Genomic DNA, 26,283 nt, shown 5'->3' on the forward strand with positions numbered 1-26,283 from the left:
TAAATCTTACACACTGAACCTTTCAGTATTATGATTAAAATACTTGTGTTTACGCTGGATGTCCACAACCAACAACTTTGTCTTCACCACACACCAGACCTAATACTTTCAAAGCCGCCTCCACATACGTCATGGACTCATGCATATTGGCTGAGACAGAACAAGGGTTTCTTACATTCTGCACACACCGAGTCGATGTTTACTCAGATGAGCTTGTTTTAAACACTGGTGCACCACGAGGCTGCGTGCTGTCACCGCTGCTGTTTTCCAGTCACACAAAGTGAAGTAACTGTTTAAATGTGTAAATGATCTGGCACTGGTGGCCAATCATTGGTCAGAACTTAACCTGTAATGTGAACACAGAGAGCATTCTTAAGAGAACCAACCAGATACTGTTTTCTACTTCAAGAATTACTCTTGAGTATCATTCAAGCATCATTCAACGGTTGAACCAAAAATTCATAATCAAACTAGGTTTATTGTAGAGAATTAAAGGTCGTCTGTCTTTATCCAACTGTAAAACGATTGTGTTATCAACCCTGATGTCCGTCCTTGACTATAAGGAGATATTCTGTATCGCCATGCTGTCCCATCAACATTTCGGCAGTTGTGTCAGTGATACGCTTCATCACAAGTTTCATACTGGTCCTTGTTCTCTGTACCAGACTGTTGGATGGACATGCTTACAGACTACGAGAAACACTTGGATGCTATTCTCTTGTCAAGCTCGACTGTTGAAGGTTCCCAACTTCTTCACAGTTCTGCTCTCCTCTACATTTAGTACCCTCAGCATACAACCTAGTAACTATATAACCCTCCATATATGTGCGCACAAACATTGACAGATCTCTCAAACTACAGTCCCTCATTCCTCTTTATCTGAGGTCTTCCACAATTCTTGTAATTGTTTCTATTGATTCTGTGGTATCGTTACACTGCCTGATTAAAAAAAGATGTACGTATTATTTAAAAAGTGAGCAGGAGTTGCAGCTGTGATTTAGGCAAATAAAGTCTACATGTTGATGCATTTCAATCTTCACCGACTAAGTCTTAATTTGTTTTGGAATTATTCATATAAATATTTTATCACATTTAGAATAGATTAAAAATTAAGATGTGTCATGCCATCAAACATGACAACAGGAGTGGGTGAGTGGATTAAAAAAAACATGACTCAGCTCCTTAGTTCTGTTATATTTATTGAACAAACAGAAATGTCTATTTAACACATGCATTAATCCAGAAAACTTTGGTTGCATTTTTTTTTTACAAAATAACATCACAAGTCACAACCTTTCAAACCAGGTTTATCTTCAAAGAATAGGTAAACATCTATAACACAAAAGAGCTCCCGGTAACTGGGTGAGCACATAGATAGAGGCACTTTAAATTAGATGGCTGAAAAGGGAACAATGTAAAAGGAAAAATGTGAAAAGCAGAATGAGGACCTGCTGGGTCGACTCAATAAATCAACACAGTCATTTAACATCAGGAACAAACACAACAAATAAAGGAGAACTTGTGACTTATAACTTAAATAAAAAAATTAAATGAATCACGTGGCAGTTACTGCGGCTGTGGCTCAACAGGCAGATCAGCAGAACCGTCACAGACGACCAGAGAGAGATGAGTCACCAGCTCGAGGTCTGAGGGGGAGGAAAAAACAACCCATCACACACTGTAGAAGCTCCAAGTCAAATGAACTGGGACACTGAAGAAAGCAGCAGCATTACTCCATTACATCAATACTATTTCATGATTGCAACACTTGTGGCAAACTAACACGACATGGGCACAAACAGTGGCCTCAACTGTATTTGGGTTTATTGATAATAAAATGTGTGTGTATGGTCTTGATAATAAAACATTAAGGTAACACTGCAAAAAGTATGGGAGAAAATCTGTTTTTGAAAATTAAAAGCCTTTGAATTTCTATAACTGAAAACATTTGCATTGAAATTGGGTATTTGATTTTTTTCATTCAACACCCTGGACAGGGTGAGAATAAGAATTGGACGTTTTATTCTGGAAAAATAAATTCCACGTACATTTGTCCCGTACAGTTTTTTATTGTTAGTCTGTTTTCTGTTGCTGCAGCTTTTGACAGACAGAAGAGATTTTATTTTGACCATTTCTAGCCAATTTCTTCTTCTTTTCTTGAAATAAAATTCCTACTCACATCCACAATTAACACACGACAATGACTCAGCATGACTTGACGGTTTCAAAATATTTGACTAGAATAATAAACATGTTTGTTCAGTTTGATAATCAGTGACATGACAGAACACATTTAATTGTCATTGTTTTAACACAATCAGTTGTTCTGGTGACTTCTAAATGCTCTCATAGTGCAGTGAGGTTAACTGTGGAGGTTGTCTCTCACTGGACTGACTGAAAACCTGCTGGTTGATGCTGGTTTGACAACCACATTGCTGGCCATTAAAAAAATGTTTCTACCGGGGCTTGTCCAATTTTATATTGACCGATACATGAATATAAATATTAAAAACAATGTCAATGATCCTCCGGATGCCGTTATCAAGCACTAATGGCTCGGAATTTTACAGTTTAACAATCAATTTTATGATAAAGAAAAAAAAAAAGATACAAACAAATATACAGAACTTGAAGAAAACTCTTTTCCTAAAATGTAAAACAAATCTATTCTGCATCTTTTATTTTGAGAAATAAGTTTTCATATGAGCAAGTCTCAGCAGTCTGAAAGGCTCACAGCTGATTTTTATCTAATAACAAATCATTCAGGCTCTAGATTTTAGAACGTGCGTCTAATTAACTGTATATATGGTCAGTGGATTTAAAGCTACGAAATACACATTTTACTTATATTCAAGTTGTGTCAGTTAAAAAAAAGTGTTCAGTTCACATTTGGATATCAGCCCTGTGAACTTTTGATTTAATTAGCTCAACCATCAAAAGTGCTAATTTCTCCTCTGATTGGTGCTAATTACCTTTCTGTTCGGGTGGTGAATGCACCAGCTGCTCAGTCTCTGTTTCAGGCTGTTGTTGCTGGTCTGAAAGAACAAGGAGACATCAGTATAATGACGCCTACAAACAAGCAGGACATAGTTCTTCTCTACTTTAAAGTCCAGAAATGACTGTTACTGTCAAACATGACAATCTTTATTAAATCAAGACAAAGGCCTTCTAATAAATATTTGCATGTTTTGTTAATCAATAAGTCTGATACCTCTGCAGACGTCTTTCACACAGTTCTCTGCCAAAAAACGGGTCATCCCATCACCCAGGTTACTCTGAAGAGAAATTACAACAACCTCCACTTGTCACATATGTGATGACGTGCTGTATAATTGTAGACATGTGTTGAGTGCTCTCTATTACCATGTCTTGACGGGAGCTTTGTGGCTTTGTGTCCCATGACAGAGCTGCAACCACAGAGACAGGTGAGTAACCGTTAATACAAAAGGGAAAAGGTGTGTGAGAAAAGCACGACACTTAGTTCAAATCAAAAATCCAATTGACAAATCAAAATAAATTAAAAAAGATGAAAAATGCAAACCAGAAAGTTTGTCTTCATGAAGATCTGCGGTCTCGTCTTCAGTCATGGGGTTATCCTAAAAACAGACAATAACAGAGTGTTCCAATACAGACCACAACCCTGTTATACAGCTTATCCAATTGAGGGAAGGCTGGGGGGAGCTGGAGTCAACCCCAGCTAACATTTAGCAAGGCACACGCGTGCATCACAGCGGATATTTAGCCTAAAAACATGATGTGAATGACCTTGTTTCTAGTCTAATTTGGTATAGGTATTTTAAGGGTGAATCATTTGTTATCAGATACAAAATTATTTAAACACAAGAGTGTAATTCCAAGGGGGAAAAAATCAAATACATAATTTCAATGAAAATATATTCTGTTATAGAAATTCAAAGGCTTTTCAATACTCGGGTGAAATATCCCTTTAAGTGCATCTGGCAAAAATCCAGACTAGCCAACTGTCTTCAGACTAAAATACTCCTGCTCATTCTCCTCAAGATTACTTGATCTTTTATATCCAGTGTGAGGAGTGGTTTGTCAATCATGAAGGAAGTTCTCTTGTTTTTTAAACAAAGGAACACTGAGTGTAGAAGGTGAGGCTGCAGTCACATGGGATAGGTATGTTGGCACCAAACCCTGTGCTTGGATAGAAAACTCCTTGTTTCTACTGATCCACAGTAAGACAGTCAGACTACAAGTGATGTTGATAAACAAGTCGGAATCAAACCGATTTAAAATGTATTTTCATTAAACAGAAATGGCTCCACTTTACCTGTATAGGCACGACCTCATCCTGTAGAGAAAGGGCTCCTATTGCAATTTCACACACTGAGAGAGCTCCTGTACAGAAAATCATAATCCTTCACTGTATTTTAACAGAAGACATGTTTACATAGAAACCTGTATTACGATATCAACGCGATTCAAAGTCTGAATAAGACAATGCGATGGAAACATTATTTCCTGATTACCATAACCTGAATGAGGTCATACTCTGTATAAGTAGTAGTTGAAGTAAGACATGTGGGTATTCTGTCCTTAGTCAAATTATATACGCATGTCAGACTCTTATTCTAACGGCCTGTTGGGAGCCCTCACAGCATTTTATGACATCGACATACAGCAGTTACCAACTACTTGATGGGATTCAACTAAAACAAGTACATAATGTAGACTTGAGTCATAATCACACAATGATCTGTAACTTGTAAACAGTAATATGAATCGGATATTCTAGATCATAATTGTCTTATTCAGAATTAAGGTCAATAGATGGAAAATTGCTGCCCTTGTAAACGGTCACTGTGAGAACAGGACAAAACAAGCAGAGCAGTTATGGATCATTCTGTACACATGGCAGTTGAGTTGTTCTGGAGGTTGTGATAGTTAACACGGAACAAGCATTAAACAAACTCCCTCTGTGATAAGTATACGGCAAAGAAATATTTGTCCTATAATTTGAATGAATGAACTAACCTTAGTTGTACATGTGAGCATAAGCAACTGTTCCTTGAAGATGTTGCAACTCTCATTCAAGGTTTCTTCAGTCCTAACTGACTACAGGGAGGTTTACCTACCTAGAGTCTTGTAACCTAAGCCTGCAGTGTTTATTAAACCCACCTTATATATTGTGTAATGGTTGTTAGAAATGACTCACCATCTGATTCACTCTCAACCTGGAATTAAAGAAATTACCCAATATTAATTTCAAGAAAAATACAATTCAAGACAAATAAACTTGAAAAATAATGTTATATTGATTACCATTCAGATAAATTAACATTAAAATCATTGTGAATAAAGTTATATTTGCACACACATTCACTGAGCATTTTATAAGTATCACAAATACACATGCTTATTCCTTGAACTATCCAATCAGAAAATCCTGTGGCATCATGTTAATTTTCCCAATCAGAATGAAGAACAACTGATCTCAGTGACTCTGACCAGGGCCTGATCCTTGGTGCTAGATGGCTGTTTCTAGAGTTTTTACTCAGAATGGTGCTAAAAAACATAAAACATCCATTGTGCGGCAGTGGCTGGAAACGCCTTGCTGAAGAGAGAGGTCAAATGAGAATGGTCAGACAGCAGAGCAGGCAGCGACAGCAGAAATCCTCTGTCAGCTAAAATATATATCTGAGGCTGCAGTGAGACAGATTCAACAAAGTGGACAGTTGGGGACAAAAAAAACATAGCCTGGTCTGAGGAGTCTGGATTTCTGCTGAGGTTGAAGAAGATGGGAACAGAATGAACTCTTATGCAAGAGTCCAGGATGTGGCAGGTGTTCCAAATAAAGTGCTCAGTGAGTGTCCACTACAGACAGTACTTGATATACAGAACAGCAGTATCGTTTACCTCATTTGATGCTTTAGCCATCATCTTATGCAGGTCATCTTTTACATCAGAACCGACTTGCTCCTGGGGAAATTTAAGAAAATGAAACTGAGAAAATTGTCTATCGATTTGAATGTTATTTATATATATTTACAGTTAATGTTCTTAAAATGGAAATGTTCATCTAAATCAAGTTAAAAATTAAATTAACTGGAGGTGAAACTAAGCCTGAAACTTTATATTATAAAAAGACAGCAGATACATAAACTGAGTTGAAACTCACTGGGATGCATTTGAACTTAATCTCTTCAGTCAGGCTAATGACATCCTCTTCCGTTTCCCTTGTGAGTTTCTCATCATCACTTGGCTCATATGGATCTGCAGTGCAAAGGGACAAAAGTAAAATCATATTCTAACAAATTTGACATGACACACAATTCATTTGAAAGTATTTCCTCCTCTCTTCTTTGGTGCCTCCTTAGCTGCCTCACTTAGGTGGAAAGAGAACAGGTCGAGCCACCAGATTTGTCATCATGGAACTTTCACACACCTCTTCTCAGATACTTTGGTATTTGCTCTCTAATATCCTCTATTTTCATAATAAAACAACTATACAGTACTGACTTACTTTACTGAAAAAGAGTGGACGCAATAGATCAAGCTGACAGTGATTGCCCTCTGCTGGATCATGAGACAAACTTCTTCAGACAGTCTCATGTGCTTCTAGACTATATTTTTGAATTCAAACCGGTCATAACAGTACTGATATGAACTTTACCCCCCCACCTTTGAATGAATGTTTGAATTTTGGATAAAAAGTGACAGCCTTAACACACATATATGAGAACTCTGCAAAAAGCCTGAATGGTGTCTACAAAAGTCATTTAAAGACTGAGGTGACGGCAACAAACCTGATTCTGTATCCTGCTGAGGAGCTACGGTCTCGCCTTCAGTCATCAAATCAATCTGAAACAGATGAGATCATCAATCACTGACCTGAAGGCATCATCTGATGCACTGCGTTGATGGTTTGATGTAAAACTGTCCTATGAAGGTTAGCAATTAAGTGATGCACAGTAACAAGTACAATTGATTATTTAAACATCACAAGAAAAGAAGTATTGGAAAACCTCCATACAAGTAGAGAATTTCCACAACATTACCTCGAAACGTGGGGCAATGCATGGCACCTCTGTGACATCACTTCTAGCTGCAATGTCCTGCTCTGTAGGAGCATCTGTGAACATAAAACAACCACACTTCATTTCATACACACTATTACACTCTACTTTGTGATTGTTTAATATTACTTTTCACTTAGTTGTTTTCTGGAGGAGTTGCCTACAGTTACTGTCTGTTGTGGGCCAAGACTTTTACATTTTTCCAGATCATCTCACTGCCTAAGCATAGGCCTGTGTTTGTGTGTCTGCTCGTCTCTGTTGCGCTTCACACAAACTGATGATCACATGTATTTAGACATTAATCGATGGTGTTGGATCATGAATCTGGATCGTTCCAGTCACTATAACACTGATGTCCTTGCTGTACGCCTCACATTCAGCTTGTGTTGTGTGTGGCAGGTGAGGAACTACGTGTAAGTATGAAATACCCGTATTTGTATTTAGAACACTAGCATGTAACATATCTCATTCATCTCATGTAGTACGTTAACTTCAGATTTTACCCCCCGTTAACAAAACTCCCAAAATCTCTGGTGTTCTGTGCGATTTGAAATTGGAACCACTCACCACACACAAGCTGAGCAGGAAGCAGAGGAGACGGCAGCAACAATTCAGTCTGAATCTGTGAGAAGACAAAAACAGTTAAATGGTAAATGGAATGAATATCTAACCCCTCACTTGTCTTAACAGACACTCAAAGCACTTTACACTTCAGGTTACTTTGGCCCACTCACAAATATTCATATGAAACTTCTTCTATACACAGAAGTGCTTCTGTCACACACACACTGATAGTACATCCTTTGGGGCAATTATAAGCATCAAAGATAATTTGACAACTGCACAACAGAAGCTCTGGATCAAACTACCAACTTTCCAATTACACCCGCTCTACCTACTGTTCACTTACATGAACGAATTCACAGTTTGTTGGAGGACTTTGACACAATAACAAAAACTTTCCAGACAACTGCTTTGTGTGGCAAAGAGGAAAGGCTCATCAATCTGAATCTCAGACAAACCTCACCCATCTGCTTTCATATTCCTCCAGACATTGCCCAATATTAAAATACAATTAAAGACAAATCAACTCAAAAAAAAAGAATGTTCTATTGATTACCATTAGGATAAATGTATACTGTAAACATGAGTCCAGTAGTATTTATACACACTCAGAGCATTTTACAAGGATCACTTATACACCTGCTTATTCGTGAAACTATCCAATCAGATAATCATGTGGCATCATGTTAATTTTCCCAATCAGAACGTATAACAACTGATCTCAGTGACTCTGACCAGGGCCTGATCCTTGGTGCTAGACGGGCTGTTTCTAGTATTTCTCAAACTGCTGATCTCCTCAGATTCTCACACACAACAGTTTCTAGAGTTTTTACTCAGAATGGTGCTGAAAAACATAGAACATCCATTAAGCGGCAGTCGTGTGGCTGGAAACGCCTTGCTGAAGAGAGGTCAAAGGAGAATGGTCAGACAGCAGAGCAGGCAGCGACAGCAGAAATCCTCTGTCAGACAAAAACTGAAATCTGAGACTACAGTGAGACAGATTCTACAAAGTGGACAGTTGAGGACTAGAAACACGTAGCCTGGTCTGAGGAATCTGGATTTCTGCTGAGGTTGAAGAAGATGGGAACAGAATCTGGAGTCAACACAGTGAAGCCATGGAGTCAAGCTGCCTTATGGCTGTTGCCACTGGTGTAATAATGTGGGGGAAGCTTCCTGATCACACTTTGGGCCCTTAATAAAAATCAACCAGGATTTTAATGTTGCCGACCATGTCCGTCCCTTCATGGCCAGTTTCTAATGTCATCATGGAGTACAATCATAAAGGAGGAGTGAGTCTAACAGTTTGTAAAATTCATGTCACAAAGAATTGAGGCTGTTCTGAGAGGACTGTGAGGAACTACTATGGATGGTGGAAAAAATCGATTCTGTTACACATCACGATTCTTGTGAACGACGATTTAAAATCGCCATGCTGCCTCCCAAATCGATTTTTTTTATTTATTTTTTTTTATTATTTTTTTTATTTTAAAAAAATATATTTATTGGTTTATACCGGGGGGGATATATGGGGGAAGCAACATCACCCCAGAGCATGTTTACCAGCTCTTGTTTTTGCACAAGAATCTAAACATACCCAAGCACTAGCATTGCATCGCCTACATGCAAACAACAATAGCCTACTTTTTGTTTATTTCAAAGTTTATATTTTAAGTAAACTTTTATTCATTCCATTTAATTTACCTTTTATTTATTGTTTAAAAGTAGCCTAAGTGGCATACATTTCTTAATCTGTCAGTTTGTGTGCAGTTGACAGGGGCTAAACAATAATAGGGCACATCTCATTTATTTTCTTTATTGGCTGCGCGGCAGTCATTAAGTTAATGTTAATATTTGAAATAAAACTGGTAAAGCTCTAATTGAATTTGACTGTGTTGTATTTGAAGGTATGATTTGACATTTTTCCATGGTCCAGTATTTAAAAAAAAAAATAACCAAAAGAAATCCCAGGAAAATCGTAATATCGAATCGCAATACTTACAGAATCGCAATACCCACAGAAATCGCAATACATATCGTATCGCCACCTAAGTATCGTGATAGTACCGTATCGGGAGGTCCCTGCCGATTCCCGTCCCTAGGAACTACCCGGTATTAGTATGGTGTTCCAAATAAAGTGCTCAGTGAGTGTCCAATACAGACAGTACTTAATATACAGAACAGCAGTATCGTTTACCTCATTTGATTCTTTAGCCATCATCTTATGCAGGTCATCTTTTACATCAGAACCGACTTGCTCCTGGGGAAATTTTAAAAAAAGAAATTGAGAAAATTGTATATCAATTTGAATGTTATTTATATATATTTACAGTTAATGTTCTTAAAATGAAAATGTTCATCTAAATCAAGTCAAAAATTAAATGAACTGGAGGTTTAAACTAAGCCTGAAACTTTATATAAAAAGACAGCAGATCCATAAACTGAGTTGAAACTCACTGGGATGCATTTGAACTTAATCTCTTCAGTCAGGCTGATGACTTCCTCTTCCGTTTCCCTTGAGAGTTCCCCATCATCACTTGGCTCATATGGATCTGCAGTGCAAAGGGACAAATTCAAATCATTTTCTAACTAAATTGACAATTCATTTGAAAGTATTTGCTCCTCTCGTCTGTGTTGCCTCCTTAGCTGCCTCACTTAGGTGGAAAGAGAACAGGTGAGCCCACAGATTTGTCGTCATTGAACCTTCACACACCTCTTCTCAGATACTTTGGTGTTTTCTCTCTAATATCCTTTATTTTCATAACAAAAAACTATACAGTACTGACTTACTTCACTGATAAAGAGAGGATGCAATAGGTGATTGCCCTCTGCTGGATCGCGAGACAAACTACTTCAGACAGTCTCATGTGCTTAAAGACTATAATTTTTAATTCAAAAAGGTCAAAACAGTACTAATATGAACTTTCCCCCCCTCGTTTGAATGAATGTTTGAATTTTGTAAAAAAAGTAACACCCTTAACACACATTTATAAGAGAACATTGCAAAAAGCCTGAATGGTGTCTACAAAAGTCATTTAAAGACTGAGGTGACGGCAGCAAACCTGATTCTGTATCCTGCTGAGGAGCTAAGGTCTCGCCTTCAGTCATCAAGTCAATCTGAAACAGATGAGATCATCAATCACTGACCCTAAGACATCATCTGATACACTGTGTTGATGGTTTGATGTAAAACTGTCTCATGAAGGTTATCAATTAAGTGATGCACAGTAACAAGTCTTGTTGATTATTTACACATCACAAGAAAAGAAATATTGGAAAGCTTCCATACAAGTAGAGAATTTCCACAACATTACCTCGAAACGTGGGGCAATGCATGGCACCTCTGTGACATCACTTCTAGGTGCAAGTTCCTGCTCTGTAGGAGCATCTGTGAACATAAAAAACAACCACACTTAATTTCATACACACTATACTTTGTGATTGTTAATTATTACTTTTCACTTATTTGTTTTCAGTTGGAATAGCCTACAGTTACTGTCTGTTGTGGGCCAAGACTTTTACATTTTTCCAGATCACCTCATAGCCTAAGCATAGACATGTGTTTGTGTGTCTGCTCATCTCTGTTGCGCTTCACACAAACTGATGATCAGATGCATTTAGACATTAATCGATAGTGTTGGATCAAGAATCTGGATCGTTCCAGTCACTATAACACTGATGTCCTTGCTGTACGCCTCACATTCAGCTTGTGTTGTGTGTGGCAGGTGAAGAACTATGTGTAAGTATGGAAAACCAGTATTTGTATTTAGAACACTAGCATGCAACATATCTCTCTCATCTCACGTAGTACGTTGGCCTCACATTTGCCCCCCCCCCCCCGTTAACAAAACTCCCAAAATCTCTAGAGTGCTGTTTGATTTGAAATGGGAACCACTCACCACACACAAGCTGAGCAAGAAGCAGAGGAGACAGCAGCAACAATTCAGTTTGAATCTGTGAGAAGAAAAAAACAGTTAAATGGTAAATGGAATGAATATCTAACACCTCACTAGTCTTGCTAGACACTCAAAGCACTTTACACTTCAGGTAACTTTGGCCCACTCACAAATATTCATATGAAACTTCTTCTATACACAGAGTGCTTTTGTCACAAACACTGATAGTAAATCATTTGGGGCAATTTTAAGCATCAAAGATAATTCGACAAGGGGACAAGAGAAGCTTGGGATCAAACTACCAACCTTCAAATTACACCCGCTCTACCAACTGTTCACTTATAAGAAAGAATTAACAGTTTGGTGGGAGAACTTTGACACAATGACAAAAACTTTCCAGACAACTGCTTTGTATGGAAAAGAGAAAAAGCTCATCACTCTGAATCTCAGGAAAAACCTCACCCATCTGCTTTCATATTCCTCCAGACATTGCCTAATTTTAGACTACAATTTATGATGAATTAGCTTGAAAAAATGATGTCCAGGGCCTGAACCTTGGTGCTAGACGGGCTGTTCCTAGTATTACTCAAATTGCTGATCTCCTCAGATTCTCACATTCAACAGTTTCTAGAGTTTTTACTCAGAATGGTGCTGAAAAACATAGGACATCCATTGAGCGGCAGTCGTGTGGCTGGAAACGCCTTGCTGAAGAGAGGTCAAAGGAAAATGGTCAGACAGCAGAGCAGGCAGCGACAGCAGAAATCCTCTGTCAGCTAAAAACTGAAATCTGAAGCTGCAGTGACACAGATTCAAAAAAAGTGGACAGTTGAGGACTAGAAAAACATAGCCTGGTCTGAAGAATCTGGATTTCTGCTGAGTTTGAAGAAGATGGGAACAGAATCTGGAGTCAACAGAGTAAAGCCATGGAGTCAAGCTGCCTTATGCAAGAGTCGAGGCTGTTGCCACTGGTGAAATAATGTGGGGGAAGCTTCCTGATCACACTTGGGTCCTTAATAAAAATCAATCAGGATTTTAATGCCACAGTCTGAGTGTCATTGCCGATCATGTCAGTCCCTTCATGGCCAGTGTCTAATTTCATCATGGAGTAGAATTGTAAAGGAGGAGCGAGTCCAACAGTTTGTAAAATTCACATCACAAAGAATTGAGGCTGTGCTGAGAAGAATGTGAGGAACTAGCCAGTATTAGTATGGTGTTCCAAATAAAGTGCTCAGTGAGTACTTAATATACAAAACAGCAGTATCGTTTACCTCATTTGATTCTTTAGCCATCGTCTTATGCAGGTCATATTTTACATCAGAACCGACTTGCTCCTTGGGAAATATTTTAGAACGAAATTGAGAATTCTGTTTAAATTTGAATGTTATTTATACATATTTAAAGTTAATATTCTTAAAATGGAAATGTTCATCTAAATCAAGTCAAAAATTTAATTAACTGGAGGTGAAACTAAGCCTAAAACTTTATATAAAAAGACAGCAGATGCATAAACTGAGTTGAAACTCACTGGGATGCATTTGAACTTGCTCTCTTCAGTCAGGCTGATGACATCCTCTTCCGTTTCCCTTGTGAGTTTCTCATCATCACTTGGCTCATATGGATCTGCAGTGCAAAGGGACAAAAGTCAAATCTTATTCCAAAAAATTTGACATGACACACATTTAATTTAAAGTATTTGCTCTGCTCATCTCTGATGTCTCCTTAGCTGCCTCACTTAGGTGGAAAGAGAACAGTTGAGCCCACAGATTTGTCGTCATTGAACTTTCACACACCTCTTCTCAGATGCTTCCGTATTTGCTCTCTAATAGCCTCTATTTTCATAATAAAACAACTATACAGTACTGACTTACTTTACTGATAAAGAGAGGATGCAAAAGGTCAAGCTGACAGTGATTGCCCTCTGCTGGATCGCGAGACAAACTACTTCAGACAGTCTCATGATCTTTGAGACTATACTTTTGAATTCAAGCAGGTCATAAAAGTACAAGTATGAACTTTTCCCAGCTCGTCTGAATGAATGTTTGAATTTTGTATAAAAAGTGAAAGCCTTAACACACATCTATAAGAGAACATTGCTAAAAGCCTGAATGGTGTCTACAAGAGTAATTTAAAGACTGAGGTGACGGCAGCAAACCTGTTTCTGTATCCTGCTGAGGAGCTAAGGTCTCGCCTTCAGTCATCAAGTCAATCTGAAACAGATCAGATCATCAATCACTGACCTGAAGGCATCATCTGATGCACTGTGTTGATGGTTTGATGTAAAACTGTCCTATGAAGGTTAGCAATTAAGTGATGCACAGGAACAAGTCCACTTGATTATTTACAAATCACAAAAAACATAGTTTTGGAAAAACTCCATCAAAGTACATAATTTCCACAATATTACTTCTAAACGTGGGGCAATGCATGGCACCTCTGTGACATCACTTCTAGCTGCAATGTCCTGCTCTGTAGGAGAATCTGTGAACATAAGAACAACCACACTTCAGTTCATACACAGTATTACGATATTCTTTGATTCTTTAATACTACTTTTCACTTATTTGTTTTCTGGAGGAGTTGCCTACAGCTACAGTCTGTTGTGGGCCAATACTTTTACATATTTCCAGATCACCTCATAGCCTAAGCAATGAGCATAGGCCTGTCTTTGTGTGACTGCTCATCTCTGTTTGTTTGCTTTACACAAACTGATGACCACATGTATTAAGTCATTAATCGATGGTGTTGGATCATGAATCTGGATCGTTCCAGTCACTATAACACTGATATCCTGGCTGTGCGCCTCACATTCAGCTCGTGTTGTGTGTGGCAGGTGAAGAACTACATGTAAATAAGGAATAACAGTATTTGTATTTAGAACACTAGCATGCAACACATCTGTCATCTCATGTAGTACATTGGCCTCACATTTGCCCCCCCGTTAACAAAACTCCCAAAATCTCTAGAGTGCTGTTTGATTTGAAATGGGAACCACTCACCACACACAAGCTGAGCAGGAAGCAGAGGAGAGGGCAGCAACAATTCAGTTTGAATCTGTGAGAAGACAAACAGTTAAATGGTAAATGGAAAGAATATCTAACCCCTCACTAGTCTTAACAGACACTCAAAGCACTTTACACTTCAGGTTACTTTGGCACACTCACAAATATTCATATGAAACTTCTTCTATACACAGAGTGCTTTTGTCACAAACACTGATAGTAAATCATTTGGGGCAATTTTAAGCATCAAAGATAATTCGACAACTGGACAAGAGAAGCTTGGGATCAATCTACCAACCTTCCAATTACACCCGCTCTACCTAATGTTCACTTATAAGAAAGAATTCACAGTTTGTGGGAGGACTTTGACACAATAACAAAAACTTTCCAGACAACTGCTTTGTATGGAAAAGAGAAAAGCTATTCACTCTGAATCACAGGAAAACCTCACCCATCACTTTCATATTCCACCAGACATTGCCCAATATTAAAATACAATTCAAGAAAAATCAGCTCAAAAAAAATAATGTTCTATTGATTACCATTCAGATAAATGAATACTAAAGTAAACCTGAATTAAGACGTATTTATACACAGTCACTGAGCATTTTTATAAGTATCACCAATACACCTGCTTATTCATGAAATCATCCAATTAGAAAATCCTGTGGCATCATGTAAATTTTCCAGTCAAAATGAAGAACAACTGATCTCAGTGACTCTGACTAGGGCCTGATCCTTGGTGCTAGACGGGCTGTTTCTAGTATTTCTCAAACTGCTGATCTACTCAGATTTTCTCACATACAACAGTTTCTAGAGTTTTTAGTCAGAATGGTGCTGAAAAACATAGAACATCCTTTGAGCGGCAGTCGTGTGGCTGGAAACGCTTTGCTGAATAGAGGTCAGAGGAGAACAGTCAGACAGCAGATCAGGCAGCGACAGCAGAAATCCTCTGTCAGCCAAAAACTGAAATCTGAGACTGCAGTGAGACAGATTCTACAAAGTGGACAGTTGAGGACAAAACAAACGTAGCCTGGTCTGAAGAATCTGGATTTCTGCTGAGGTTGAAGAAGATGGGAACAGAATCTGGAGTCAACACAGTGAAGCCATGGAGTCAAGCTGCCTTATGTAAGAGTCCAGACTGTTGCCACTGGTGTAATACTGTTGGGGTAGCTTACTGATCACACTTTGGGCCCTTAATAAAAATCAATCAGAGTTTAATGCCAAAGTCTGAGTGTCGTTGCCGACCATGTCCGTCCCTTCATGGCCAGTTTCTAATGTCATCATGGAGTAGAATTGTAAAGGAGGAGTGAGTCCAACAGTTTGTAAAATTCATGTCACAAAGAATTGAGGCTGTTCTGAGAGGACTGTGAGGAACTACCCAGAATTAGTATGGTGTTCCAAATAAAGTTCTCAGTGAGTTTGCACTACAGACAGTACTTAATATACAGAACAGCAGTATCGTTTACCTCATTTGATCCTTTAGCCATTATCTTATGCAGGTCATCTTTTACATCAGAACCGACTTGCTCCTGGGGAAATTTAAGAAAATAAAATAGAGAGAATTATCTATCAATTTGAATGTTATTTATATATATTTACAGATAATATTCTTAAAATGGAAATTTTCATCTAAATCAAGTCAAAAATGAAATTAACTGGAGGTGAAACTAAGCCTGAAACTTCATATAAAAAGACAGCAGATGCATAAACTGAGTTGAAACTCACTGGGATGCATTTGAACTTAATCTCTTCAGTCAGGCTAATGACATCCTCTTCCGTTTCCCTTGTGAGTTTCTCATCATCACTTGGCTCATATGGATCTGCAGTGCAAAGGGACAAAAGTAAAATCATATTCTAACAAATTTGACATGCCACACAATTCATTTGAAAGTATTTTCTCCTCTCGTCTGTGATGCCTCCTTAGCTGCCTCACTTAGGTGGAAAGAGAACAGTTGAGCCCACAGATTTGTAGTCATTGAACTTTCACACACCCCTTCTCAGATGCTTCCGTATTTGCTCTCTAATATCCTCTATTTTCATAATAAAACAACTATACAGTACTGACTTACTTTACTGATAAAGAGTGGATTCAATAGATCAAGCTGACAGTGATTGCCCTCTGCTGGATCATGAGACAAACTACTTCAGACAGTCTCATGTGCTTCTAGACTATATTTTTGAATTCAAACCGGTCATAACAGTACTGATATGAACCTTACCCCGCCCCACCTTTGAATGAATGTTTGAATTTTGGATAAAAAGTGACAGCCTTAACACACATATATGAGAACTCTGCAAAAAGCCTGAATGGTGTCTACAAAAGTCATTTAAAGACTGAGGTGACGGCAGCAAACCTGATTCTGTATCCTGCTGAGGAGCTAAGGTCTCGTCTTCAGTCATCAAATCAACCTGAAACAGATCAGATCATCAATCACTGACCTGAAGGCATCATCTGATGCACTGCGTTGATGGTTTGATGTAAAACTGCCCTATGAAGGTTATCAATTAAGTGATGCACAGTAACAAGTACAATTGATTATTTAAACATCACAAGAAAAGTAGTATTGGAAAACCTCCATCAAAGCACATAATTTCCACAATATTACCTCTAAACATGGGGCAATGCATGGCACCTCTGTGACATCACTTCTAGCTGCAATGTCCTGCTCTGTAGGAGCATCTGTGAACATAAGAACAACCACACTTCATTTCATACACACTATTACAATATTCTTTGTGATTGTTTAATTTTACTTTTCACTTATTTGTTTTCTGGAGGAGTAGCCCACAGTTACTGTCTGTTGGGGGCCAAGACTTTTACATTTTTCCAGATCACCTCATAGCCTAAGCATAGGCATGTGTTTGTGTGTCTGCTCGTCTCTGTCGCGCTTCGCAAAAACCAATGACCACATGTATTTAGTCATTGATCAAAGGTTTTGTTTCATGAATCTGGATCGTTCCAGTCACTATAACACTCATGTCCTGGCTGTGCGCCTCATATTACATCTTGTGTTGTGTGTGGCAGGTGAAGAACTACATGCAAGTAGGGGATACCCGTATTTTCATTTAGAACACTAGCATGCAACATACACTCCTGATCAAAATCTTAAGACCAGTTAAAAAATTGCATGAATTTGCATTTTGCACTGTTGGATCTTAGGAAGGTTCTAAGTAGAGCTTCAAAATGCAAAAAGAAGAAATGGGAACAAGAGACCAAAAGTTGTGAGAAGGCAATTTATTGAAAACAACAATTTAACTCAAATAGGCTGTTCATTAGCTGATCAAAAGTTTAAGACCACAGCCTTTATAAGCCAAAATCTGTGCAAAAATTTGGATTCCATGTCATTTCCTGACAAGTAATCACACTGTGAAGATCTCTTGATGGCAAAGGCAAAAAAGCTCACCGTCTTTGAACGTGGTAGGATTGTTGAACTGCATAAACAAGGCCTCTCACAACGTGCCATCGCTGCTGAGGTTGGATGCAGTAAGACAGTCATTTTGCATTTCTTAAAAGATCCTCAGGGTTATGGAACAAACAAATTAAGTGGTAGACCGAAAAAATCTCACCGACGCTGAGCCGGAGGATCCGAATGGCTGTCCGTCAAGACACGGGACGATCCTCGTCCCAAATTAAGGCCATTTCTGGTGCTGACTGCAGCCCAATAACCATCAGACGACACCTGCGAAGGAAGGGCTTCAAAAACAAGAAATGTCTTCAAAGGCCACGTCTCCTTCAACGCCACAAAATTGCCCGTTTAGACTTTGCAAGGGAGCACCACACATGGGACATTCAAAGGTGGAAGAAAGTTTTATTCTGTGACGAGAAAAAAATGTAACCTTGATGGTCCTGATGGCTTCCAACGTTACTGGCATGACAAGGAGATGCCACCTGAGATGTTTTCTACGCGGCACAGTGGAGGGGGCGCCATCATGATCTGGGGTGCTTTTTCCTTCAATGGAACAATGGAGCTCCAGGTGTTGCAGGGGCGTCAAACAGCAGCTGGCTATGTGGAGATGTCTGTGTGGTAACGACTGGGTTTTTCAGCAGGACAACGCTCCAATTCACAATGCCCGTCTGACCAAGACTTTTTTCGAGGAGAATCACATCACTCTTTTGGACCATCCTGCGTGTTCCCCTGATCTTAATCCAATTGAGAACATTTGGGGATGGATGGCAAGGGAAGTTTACAAAAATTGACTTCAGTTCCAGACAGTGGATGCCCTTCGTGAAGCCATCTTCACCACTTGGCGCAACATTCGCACTAGCCTTTTGGAAACACTTGCATCAAGCATGCCAAAACGAAATTTTGAAGTGATCAACAATAATGGTGGAGCTACTCATTACTGAGTCAGTTTTTGACACTTTAATTTCTGTTTTAGGAGGTTTCTGGGTTTTTTTGAGCTGTGGTCTTAAACTTTTGATCAGCTGATGAACAGCCTACTTCAGTTAAATTGTTTTCAATAAATTGCCTGCTCACAACTTTTGGGCTCTTGTTCCCATTTCTTCTTTTTGCATTTTGAAACTCTACTTAGAACCTTCCTAAGATTCAACAGTGCAAAATGCAAATTCATGCAATTTTTTAACTGGTCTTAAGATTTTGATCAGGAGTGTATCTCTCTCATCTCATGTAGTACGTTTACCTCACATTTGCCCCCCCCCCCCCCCCCCCCCGTTACCAAAACTCCCAAAATCTCTAGAGTGCTGTGTGATTTGAAATTGGACCCACTCACCACACACAAGCCGAGCAGGAAGCAGAGGAGAGGGCAGCAACAATTCTGTCTGAATCTGTGAGAAGACAAACAGTTAAATGGTAAATGGAATGAATATCTAACACCTCACTTGTCTTAACAGACACTCAAAGCACTTTACACTTCAGGTTACTTTGGCCCACTCACAAATATTCATATGAAACTTCTATTTAGAAGTGCTTCTGTCACACACACTGATAGTACATCATTAAAGATGATTCGACAAGTGGACAAGAGAAGCTCGCTAACAAACTACCAACCTTCCAATTACACCCGCTCTAGCTATTGTTCACTTAAAATAACAGTTTTGTTGGATGACTGTGACACAGGATACCAGAAACTTTCTAGACAACTGCTTTGTATGAAAAAATGGCAAGCTCATCACTCTGAATCTCAGCATAACATCCATCTACTTTTACATTTCACCAGATCATTTAAAACATACATAGATTAGTTCTTGGTTTTTCTGTAGGTTTTCATTATATGATGATTGACAAACAACTGCATCTACCTGCTCCAAGTCTGTCGAAATCAGATCAATCATCTCATGCTGATAAATGCTTTTCCTGTGACAAACAGCTTCACGTGGAACCTTCGCAAAAGAACAATACATTAGAGATCATCAAGTCCATCTCCCAAGATGCAAAATGAAATAATGGAAAGGTCAATATGTTCACATGCAGAATATGCAAAAGTCACTGTAACACAATTTACCATTTTCCCTGCTGACCGGCTGGTAATAGAAATGTCACTTGGGATAGGAGTCTTGCTGTCATTTGTTGGAGCTGGATGAGAAAATGAAAAACATAAGCTAAATTATTACGAATACAAAAATCTTTCCATTTAACATTTCCATAAACTAAATATTCAGACGCTAAAGAGAAATTAATGTGCTGCTTACCTAAGTCAATCTTGGAGTGAAAGCTGCTTCCCATGTTGCAGGCCCTCATTTCTGCAGCTGAAGACTCCAGGTCTGTCGGTAGGATCTCAGAACAGTCCACGGTCTCCTCTCGGTTACAATCCGGTAGAACATTTTCGTCATCTGGCCCAACAGTGTCTGTCACTGAAGCACCCTCCTCTTCAGAGCCTTTGTTAGTTTCACACACATCCTCGTCACAGCTTAAGATCCAATTACTTTGGTCAGAATGTGCAGGCAATGGGCTGTCTTCTCTATGCTCTCTCTGTGGGTGAATGCAAGCAGCATCTGGATCTTTTTCCTGTTTTGTGGGATACTCCGTTTGATCCTCAGGTAGTGCAGCCTCTTCCACAGTTGAGTCACATTGTTCACCTGCATTTGGTTGGTTTTCTGTTGTGGAGCATTTCCACCAGTTTCTCATCACCTCATTTATCACTTGGCCGTCACATTCCATCTTCACAAAGTATTTGATGTTTTCTTCTTCTCTGGTTACTCTGGTGACTGTCAACTGTAACAACTTGTCTGTTGTAAGAGTGAACAGCTCATCTACTGCGCCAATGTCCCAGGATCCACATGAAGAACCAACGCCTTCAAGCTCGCACAAAAATGCCTGTGGAGGAGCTTCCACTAAATGAGGGGGCATTTCCCTCACATCTGTAATATTGACTTGGGACTTGTTTCCATAGTCTACAAAGAGAACAGACAGCTTGTCTCCCTCTGTGTCAACGACCACCGCACGGTACCAGAGATGATCGTCCGAAAAGAGAACAATGCATGGGCTGCCAGGGGAGAGGGTGCCTAGGTCAACATGTTTGTGATCGGCTGCATTCCCAAATTCTGAGACACCAGAAGTTATCTTGTCCAGTTCTTCTGTGTCAGCAGATTGACACCAAAAGGAAAGAGCATCAGTTATAGATGAGATGTAGCTTTGTAACTGCTGTTCCTCTAAAAACTCTAGTTGACCGTAAGTTAGAGGGCAAGAGTTCAGTGGCAGTTTCTCTGGGGTCTGGGCATGTTTTTCCTCAATTTCTTCATGGTTCTCTGAGGTGGATTCAGAAGCATTGGCTGAACACTTGGTCATTACTTTACATATGAGATTCACACCACTATCCTCCAGACTGACTTCCCACACAGATCCTGACTGCCTGATAAACCGGCATTTGAGCTTCTTGTCTCCATCACCACATACAGCTTCTTTAATAGCTGACAGCACTTTAGGATCAAGCATGTCCTCTTTCCCATGATCTGCAACATTGCTCAGCATGCAGTGTGTGCTGTACATGGGAAGCAGCAAGAAAGACTTGTGGAGTCTGCCCATCTTGGACATTTGTGTCATTGCTGTGTTTCCAAAATCAATAAACTCAACGAGAGCCATTGTGTTTTTGTGGATTTCTCTAACAACTGCACGATACCGCATGGAGTCATCTGCAAACTCTGCTTGAACAAGGTCACCTGGATTTAGAACTTTGACGTCATTGTTTTTTGTGATTGATATTGAATCATTGAGCTTTTCAGAAATAGAGAATATTTCATCCTCGTCCCTGAAGAGTTGAACGTGAAAACTCGATGGGCTGTGGTAGTGTGAGACATAAACCTCTGCTTCCATACCTGGTGTGATAGATGTTAACGGCAGGTCTGCAAGTTTAGGAAGCTTTTCAACATGGCCTTCTACCCGAGAGTCTGCACCAGGTGATATGGATTTGATCAGCTGGTCGGTGTCAGTGCGGATATTTTCCTCATTTGGTCTGACTTGGGCACACGCAGGCTCATAACCATTTCCCATATTTCTCAGTGTGGTCCCACATGACTGTCTTTGGTGAGGAGGTTGGTACAGCTGTAATGGAACAGCTTTGACCTTTTGACCATGTTCATTAACATGGCCCAAAGGCTTCGGTGCAGACTGCAGATTTGTGTTGGTAGATTTAGAGTCATCTCTGATTTGATTAGCTGTTTTGGGGGGAATTGCTCTCCGGTTGACAACCTGCTCATTTGTGTGCATCTCAATCTGAAACTTCTTCTTGATCTTTGAATTTATCTGAGAGCCTCCTTGATATAGTTCAACCAGCAGTTTACCATCAGGTTCTCTGGCCACAACTACTGCTTGGAATTTAGATTCTGTTGCACATGTCTCAAACCAGCTGTTCGCCTCACTTGGAACTTGGGCAGGGACATCTGACAGACCACACAAAACTGCTTGCACAGGCACAGACATGATGGCATTAGCTTCTATAGGTACTGGAAGCAAGTCAGACATTGCTACTTCAATCGTGTCACCGTAGTCCACAAAGTGAACCCGAATTGCTGGCTTTGTGTCCTGGATTTGACCCCTGTACCAGTGTCCATCAGTGTACTTGGCAAAGCACAACGCTCCTAAGACTCCTGGGAGCTTTACATTCTCCAGCTGATGGCAGACTTGACTAACCTCGTTCTTTAGATCTTCCATCACATCAGTGTTCCTCTCAAGCTGGCAGTAGAACTGGTTGACATTGTTAACACATGTCACTGTGATCTGTTCTTCTGTGCCAGTTTTGACATTGTGCGATGAGAAGTAGTACGAGTCTAGGCGGACAGATGGCTCAGAGACTTTCTTGGGACGGGCACTTTTGACAAGATTGCCCATGCTGGTGCAGACACTTTCAAAGGGAGTTTCCAGATCCACAATGTTGAAAATGATCTTCTGATCACTGTACATGACAGCATATATGGTGCACTTTAAAATCACAAAGTTGGATGCCGCAGTTTCCACAAACTTGTGGAATCTTGCTGTTGCCTCCTGATTCCACTCATTGGCAGATGTGGGGTCCATAGGGTTTAACAGATTGCATCGAAAGGATTGTCCAGGCAGAGTGAGAAATTCTGGGCATATCCTCCTCAGGTCATAGAGGGAGATGGTTTCTGTCTGGCCATAGTCAACAAACAACACATCCACGAGAGGTTTTTCATGTTTGTGAATTACAATGGCCCTGTACCACATTCCATTATCAGGGTGGCGAGCAACACAAGCTGTTTCAACAACAGGCTGAAATTCACTGCCTACATAATGAGCCTGTATGTCATGCATTAGAAATTTCAAGTGCCCTGCATTGCTCACGAGCTGGCACCAGAAATCATTTGGGCTTTTGATGTGAGACACAGAGACATCTAGGACACTCCCAATGTGAAACATGTTCTCCTTGAATGAAGGAATTCTCCTTTCATTGATGGCAGGGCCAACAGTGTTTTGTTTGAGACATATCCCAGAGTCATGTGGATGTTGTGTGGAAGGCAGAACAGCAGGTTGTATAGTGCCATTGGCTTTGGGTTGTCGCTTTGTCTCAGCCTTTTCAGTAAGGTTGTAAGTACGCATCAGTGTACTGAGATCTCTTTCTTCATGAGCTTCAGGATCTGTTAGTTGAACAACATAGCCATCATCATATTTTGCTGTCACATGTACATTTAGTGCTTTATCTGTGACTGCTTTGATGAAATAGTCAGAGGCACATGGACTCCATCTCCCATCTTTGGGTCTGACATCAGCCAGGGTGCATTTAAGTGCAAGTCTTGGCAGCTTTTTGAACTTGTCAGGAAGGGTCCTGATGTTCATCCTTTTAACAACTTCAGTGTTTCCATAATCAACAAAGAACACCTTGACTTGTGTCTGACCAACTTCGGACACAATTGCTCTGTAGAAGACACCATCTTCGGCCTTGGCGGCACAGTACAACCCTACAGTTGGATTCCTCACCACATCTTTGTTTCCTGAATCTTTGTGCAAATGATAGATCCTATCCATCAGTTCATCCAGCTCCTGAGCATATTTCTGTGTTTGGATCCAAAACTCTGATGGGTTGGATACATGCTGAACAACTGCAACATGTGAAGAGTTTATGGAGAGGTCTTCTGCAGGTAACTTCTCAGGTATCCCTTTCTGTTCTTTTTCCTCTGCAGCCTTTGGAGAAGTTGACGGCTTTCTTTGACTTCTTTCTTGCTGGGCTTGATGCTCCTGGCTGTATGCCGGGCTACGGATAGCATAATCTCCAAGTGTTTTCTCACATTCCAGCAAACAGCTCTCCTTGGACCCAAACAACTTGTTGATATTTGTATTTTCATCACCAAATAGTGTGACATAGTTAACACCTTCAGACATGCTCTGGTACTCAAATTTAGCGATTACAGTCTTGTGCAGAAGAAGGTTCCGGAGAAGGTCAATCTGGCTGGATGTCCAACCATCCCCTTTGTCAACGATTCCATGGAGGGAACAGATGTAGGTCACAACAGGCATCCTGAAGAATTCTGAAGCCAGTGGTCCCACATTCTCCACTTGAACAAACTGTTTTGTTCCACAGTCAACGTTAAACACTTCCACCACTCCATTGGCTGGGAAAACCTGTTGAAGAACAGAGCGATGCCATCTGCCGTCATTTCCTTTTGCAGCACAGGGGAAACTAATCATTTCTGGACCCACTGTGCAATTGGTCATTCTGCCCTCACAGATTTTTGTGAGTTTCTCTGAGAGTTTCTTCAGCTCTTGTGAGAAGACCTTCAGCTGGCAGAAAATCTTCTGCGGACTTGTCACTTCTGTGACTATGACAGTCTCCACAGTTCCATCTGGAAGCTCTGGGACCATGAACTGATCTTGCTTGTGCAGTCGCACATCTGCGCTCATGGAGATCTGGTGACTAATGACACTATTGGACTTTAGTGACATGAGCACAAATTCCTGGAACATGTCTGGAGACACCTTCTTAGCAAATCCCATCTCATACATTTGTTTGGATATGAAGGGGATGTGCACGAAATATATCCTGTAGGCCACCAGTACATCTTGAACATGTGCTTTCAAAGACTTCCCGGAGAGAGATCTCAGATATTCGAGAGCCACTGGAGACCATCTGCTCTCAGTCGAGAGTGGCAACACATTAGCTAACACACAAAATTCCACTTCAGGTGGAAGGTGGAAGTGCTCCTTCTTACCCCATGCCAGCTTACTTGTATTGGTGCAAGACGTCACCCCTTTGTCAATGAGATACAAACTGTATTTTGAGCCATTTCTAGAGACTATGCGGGCCCTGTTCCAAATGCCATCTATCTGGACCAAGCACTGATCACCAGGACCTCCTTCATACTCTTGAAATGCATTTTCAGGTGACTGAATGTCTTTAGCCAGGCACTCTGAATCTACGGTGCTCTCCTGACTGAACTTTCCCCAGAACTCTACAAGAACACAAAGGGGATGCAAGTGGATCCTGGTTATGTTAATTGTTACTTCTGATCCTCGTGTAGGGAGTCCTAGTGTTGATGACATGTTGGCAGTTTCATGAATTCCAGCTACGCATGATCTGTCACCTCATGAACACTGCAGTGAAAGCACTGGATGTTTTCTGAAAAACACACAAACAAACAAACAAACACGTACCTTAATAAACAGGCCTCCATTCCAATTTACATTTGGTCTTCAGAGACATTACTTGTGTGACAGCTTCATTAACTAAAATTGATAACTCATAAAATTAAAACATAAAAATAGTACTTACAAATTGAGCAGAACATGACAAATAAAATGTGATCCCTTCATCGCTTAAACAGTTAAAAATGCCAACAACTTTATAACTTGAATTGGTGTCCCTCAAGCACATGATCATAGGGTATGGGCAATATGGCCAAAATTAAGTCACATTGCGGTTAAAGGCTCTTATATACTACTACGTGTCCGTTTCTCGGAGAGGACTCAGCGGGAGACAAAGAGTCTTTTTGATTTTTACTTCTCCGTCAGTCTACGTCCGGAAAAAATTCACCGCCAAACCCATAGGTGGCGCAACGGAAGACGAGCTCAGAGAAGCCTACCCCATTTGGGAAGAAGAAGTCCACGTGTCTCTGTTTACATGTTAGCTTGCGTCCCACACACTGAACCATGGCAACTAACAGAACTAAATAAAGTGACACCCAGCGGGTCAAAATGCTGATGTAATCGTTTCTTAGCGCAGCGGTTCCCCGGTCTTGTTTCCGAACTGTGTTGCTGATTCCACAGCTTGAATCTGCTTGAGGCTACATGTAGCTAGAAGCTACACGGACCTAGCTCCCCCCAGCTTCCACACACAGTCAGCAGGGACTCCCGACACTAACTACTACTATCCAGTGCT

General features: G+C 40.1%; 1 protein-coding gene across 1 annotated transcript; it reads right to left on the bottom strand.

Annotated features, from left to right (window-relative positions):
• Positions 1-1,566: 1,566 nt before the first annotated feature.
• tdrd6 (tudor domain containing 6) lies at positions 1,567-25,448 on the bottom strand. Its single transcript, XM_061091080.1, has 25 exons — positions 20,150-25,448; positions 19,963-20,033; positions 19,760-19,840; positions 19,231-19,285; positions 17,106-17,179; positions 16,818-16,908; positions 16,225-16,319; positions 15,966-16,028; positions 13,650-13,704; positions 13,023-13,117; positions 11,501-11,555; positions 10,916-10,989; positions 10,664-10,718; positions 10,059-10,153; positions 9,799-9,861; positions 7,608-7,662; positions 7,023-7,096; positions 6,771-6,825; positions 6,143-6,237; positions 5,881-5,943; positions 3,542-3,596; positions 3,364-3,407; positions 3,212-3,275; positions 2,973-3,035; positions 1,567-1,646 (listed from the first exon to the last, which is right to left on the bottom strand). Exons 1-25 carry the CDS (start codon positions 25,446-25,448, stop codon positions 1,567-1,569), a joined length of 6,969 nt encoding a protein of 2,322 aa, XP_060947063.1.
• Positions 25,449-26,283: the final 835 nt, after the last annotated feature.

The sequence above is a fragment of the Limanda limanda genome, chromosome 18 (assembly GCF_963576545.1).
Source record: "Limanda limanda chromosome 18, fLimLim1.1, whole genome shotgun sequence".
Classification (NCBI taxonomy): domain Eukaryota; kingdom Metazoa; phylum Chordata; class Actinopteri; order Pleuronectiformes; family Pleuronectidae; genus Limanda; species Limanda limanda.